This window comes from Sinocyclocheilus grahami, unplaced genomic scaffold (assembly GCF_001515645.1).
Source record: "Sinocyclocheilus grahami isolate Dianchi unplaced genomic scaffold, SAMN03320097.WGS_v1.1 scaffold3132.1, whole genome shotgun sequence".
Classification (NCBI taxonomy): Eukaryota; Metazoa; Chordata; class Actinopteri; order Cypriniformes; family Cyprinidae; genus Sinocyclocheilus; species Sinocyclocheilus grahami.
In genome coordinates, this window is record NW_015508298.1 from 16,385 (window position 1) to 20,383 (window position 3,999).

At 37.7% G+C, this 3,999-nt stretch overlaps 1 protein-coding gene across 1 annotated transcript; it reads right to left on the reverse strand.

The window, feature by feature from the left end:
• Positions 1-928: 928 nt before the first annotated feature.
• Positions 929-1,778, reverse strand: LOC107576031 (zinc finger protein 239-like). The gene has a single exon (XM_016262308.1). The coding sequence runs from the start codon at positions 1,479-1,481 to the stop codon at positions 957-959; it is 525 nt and encodes a 174-aa protein (XP_016117794.1). The 5' UTR covers positions 1,482-1,778; the 3' UTR covers positions 929-956.
• Positions 1,779-3,999: the final 2,221 nt, after the last annotated feature.

The following is a 3,999-nucleotide window of genomic DNA, read 5'->3' on the forward strand; positions in this document are numbered from 1 at the left end:
TAATCATGACAAACTATATATCGTTGGAAAGCTCTAAGACTCCTATATAGATATTTTACCAATGTGTTTGTAAAAAAATTATGTAGGAAAAGTAATAGATTAATTTATGACAAGAGTGCACCTCATAAATCTACATCATAACAGGAGTTCTGACCTTTCTCAAAAAAAGTCTTCTTTGTTGCCTTTTTCTCTAACACACTTTAGAAATCATCAGAAATTATATATCATTTGAAAACTTTAGATCTCAAAATTCATCCTTTGAAAACCATTTTAAAATCAAACATTGCACTACCATGAAAATGGTACATCAATATCATGTTACAAAATGTTTTCATTCATGAATTATACAAATTTTAGTTTGGATCGTGCTTTCTTTAATGGTATACTTTTTTTCATGAAAAAAGGGCCCATTCAATAACATGTTCTGGTACCCATCCCTTCTTACAAGAGAAGCACAGAAGAATCAGTTGCAAAGCTACATGTCTGTATATCTTGCATCTGCATTTTCTAAATACATCTTAAGTGGAAGAATAATTAGTCATTTTAAAAATAACAGTGAAGAAAAATAAGAAAGCACAATAATAAAATGTTTTGGCAGTTATTTGGGGAGGAACTCCATCTTTGATTTGATCAGAATCTCAGCTGAATCTTGAATACTTACTGTGAATGTTTTTTGTATGATCTGTGTAGAGAAGATGACTGATTGAAACACTTGCCACATGCAGTGCAGTGATACGGTTTCTCTCCAGTGTGGATCCTCTCGTGTGTTTTCAGATTTCCTGACTGACTGAATCTCTTGTCACAGTGTGAACACTTGTAAGGTTTCTCTCCAGTGTGGATCCTCTCGTGTGTTTTCAGATTTCCTGACTGACTGAATCTCTTGTCACAGTGTGAACACTTGTAAGGTTTCTCTCCAGTGTGGGATTTGATCAGAATCTCAGCTGAATCTTGAATACTTACTGTGAATGTTTTTGTGTATGTCTGTGTAGAGAAGATGACTGATTGAAACACTTGCCACATGCAGTGCAGTGATACGGTTTCTCTCCAGTGTGGATCCTCTCGTGTGTTTTCAGATTTCCTGACTGACTGAATCTCTTGTCACAGTGTGAACACTTGTAAGGTTTCTCTCCAGTGTGGATCCTCTCGTGTGTTTTCAGATTTCCTGACTGACTGAATCTCTTGTCACAGTGTGAACACTTGTAAGGTTTCTCTCCAGAGTGGATCCTCTCATGCAGTTTTAAACGGCTCGCTAAATTAAAAGTCTTTTCACACTCAAAGCACATGTTCTCTCTCACAGCAGTATGTATTTTCTGATGTTCTTTCAAAGTTGAAAAATGTGAAAAACTCTTTCCACACAAATAACATGAATGTTGCTTCTCCTTTGTATGAACTCTCAGGTGTTTCTTCAGGTCTGAAGCTCTCAAAAATGTTTTGCCGCATTGATCACATGTGCACAGTTTCTCTCTAGTGTGAATATTCATATGTATCTTAAGTTGTGATGATCAATTGAAACTCTTCCCACACTGATCACAAGTGTAAGGTTTCTCTCCAGTGTAGATCCTCTCATGTATTTTCAGATTTGCTGACTGACTGATTCACTTGTCACAGTGTGAACACTTATAAAGTTTCTCTCCAGTGTGGATGTTCATGTGTTTCTTAAGGCTTGATGATTGAATGAAACTATTCCCGCACTGATCACAAGTGAATGGTTTCTCTCCAGTATGAACTCTCATGTGAACATCAAGAACCTGTTTGCTTGTCAAACTCTTTCCACACTGAGTGCAGGTGAAATATTTCTTGGCTCTTTTCTTCAAATCTTTATGTTTGTTTTGAGAGCAACTCAAAGGTTTTTCTCCAGTTTTGACATGATCTTTCTCCTCATCTTCACTCAATTCTTCGTTCTTCTCACTTTCTTCAATAAAATCTAAAATAAAAGCAAAAACACTTAATTTGTCTGTAACTTCAAAAACAACCAAACAAAAACAGAAATGTGAAAGTACGTGAAAGTCAACCCTGGTGTAACAATTTCTATTCAAAATTGTGTTTCTTTTGATGCAGTTTTATAAATTTTACCTCCCTGAAACTTTTATGAATGAGGTACATTGATTTTCAAAATATAATTTTTAAAATAGACACAAATCACGTTTCTATAAGAACTATTAAATATGTTTGATCAACTACACAATTATCTAACATACATTCTGTTGAAAAAAAGTGTCCCTTATTATTTGCTGCTCCGTCTATATTATTCAATCGCTCTAAAGATTGTTTCTGTTACAACAAACTAAATCTAAAACGGCAGCAGATGTGTTCTTGCTCTGCCCTATTATCCAGGCTGCATCTATATATGCATATATATTTATTTAATTTAATCGTAGTACAGCACTGACTTTGTAGCATACGTTTGACTTACCGGAATTACCGGACTTCCGTCCTCCCGTCCCCAAGAGTTCACACTCTCAAGTTGAACTTGCAAAGTCCAAACTACCTAGCATGCAAATCTGAACTTTGCGTACTTGGTATTGGAAAACAGTTAACGTCCCTTTAAAGGCACAATATGTACGATTGTTTTATTAAAATATCCAAAAACCACGAGAACAGTGTTATATATTTTACATTATCCCAAATGTTTCAAAGAATAGTTAAAATAGCTTATTTCTCTGGATTTAAACAGTGACACGGACCGTGTCCATAGTGTCATTGTGTCACCTGCACGATTGACGTCATAACCCCTCGATTTCCGGTTTTGTTTTGTAGAAAACATGGAAACACCAAAGATGCTTTAATAGGTTATGCGTTTTATTAGACAGGTGACGCCCACACAGAGTAGCATTATAACAGAACTTTCAAATGTATCTAAAACAGCGCTGCTTTACCCCACATACGCACGACCGGAAGGAGCGGAAGCGATCGACTGTGGCATAATAAAAGCTCGGCACGCTCAACTACACCAGTACAAATGGATACAGCACATTAACATACATCAGAATGTTAAATCATGAGAACCGTATTCACATTGCCTTTCTATAAAGGTGGACGCAATGCTGAAAGAAGAATTGAATATCCAGTTAGAGGATTCAGTCTTCTGGACTGACAGTACAGCAGTACTGAAGTACCTCAACAATGAAGATAAGCATTTCCATACATTCGTAGCAAACAGGCTTGCATCCGGTTTCTCAAGTTGAAAATAATCTTATTGGAAAGAATTCGCTTGGGAAAGAAGCAGAAGGCTACAAATGCTGGTCATTCAAAGAACAATCAGGACAGTGGTGTACAGTCTAAGGGGTCAAAAATCATAACGCCTAAGAGTTTTGTTTTGACACTGGATGATCTATTGGGAAACAGCGGAAGCCATTGTTCACTATTGCCAGCAAAATAAATTCAGTAAGGAAATGTCTGCTCTTTCATCTGGGAAAGTCACAGTGAATCGGCAAAGTTCTATTTATCGGTTGGATCCATTTTTGGATGATGGACTGTTAAGAGCTGGAGGAAGACTGAGTAAAGCAGCCATGCCTGAAGAGGTCAAGCATCCGCTTATACTCGGCAAAGATCAGCATATTTCTATGCTTATTCTGAAGCATGTGCATGAAAGTCTGGGTCATGGTGGACGAAGCCACACGTTATCCACAGTTAGGAGGAAATTTTGGATTACTAACTTCCACTCAGCTGTCAGGAAGATAATTTCTGGGTGTGGCTTTTGTAGATGCCATAATAGAAGAGCAGCTGAACAAAAAATGGCAGATCTTCCAAAGGAGAGGATCCTTTCCGATCTACCACCATAACGAGTGAAAAGACCTGCGACTTTACCTGCGCGACTTCACCGAGCAACGAAATCGCCAAGGCACTTAAGTATATTTTGCTCTTCCCTGTACACACTGTCCTTTTCTGTCCTCTCTTTCCCACCTCTATAATGTGTTTCCAAACCATTCCGGTTGTCTCTCGACGATGCTCTATGGTCACACGCAGACGGCAACGCAATGTTGCTAACCTGCATCCTAT

Coding starts and splice junctions, on each gene's coding strand:
- LOC107576031 (XM_016262308.1), bottom strand. CDS start 1,481: ATGAATATTCACACTAGAGAGAAACTGTGCACATGTGATCAATGCGGC.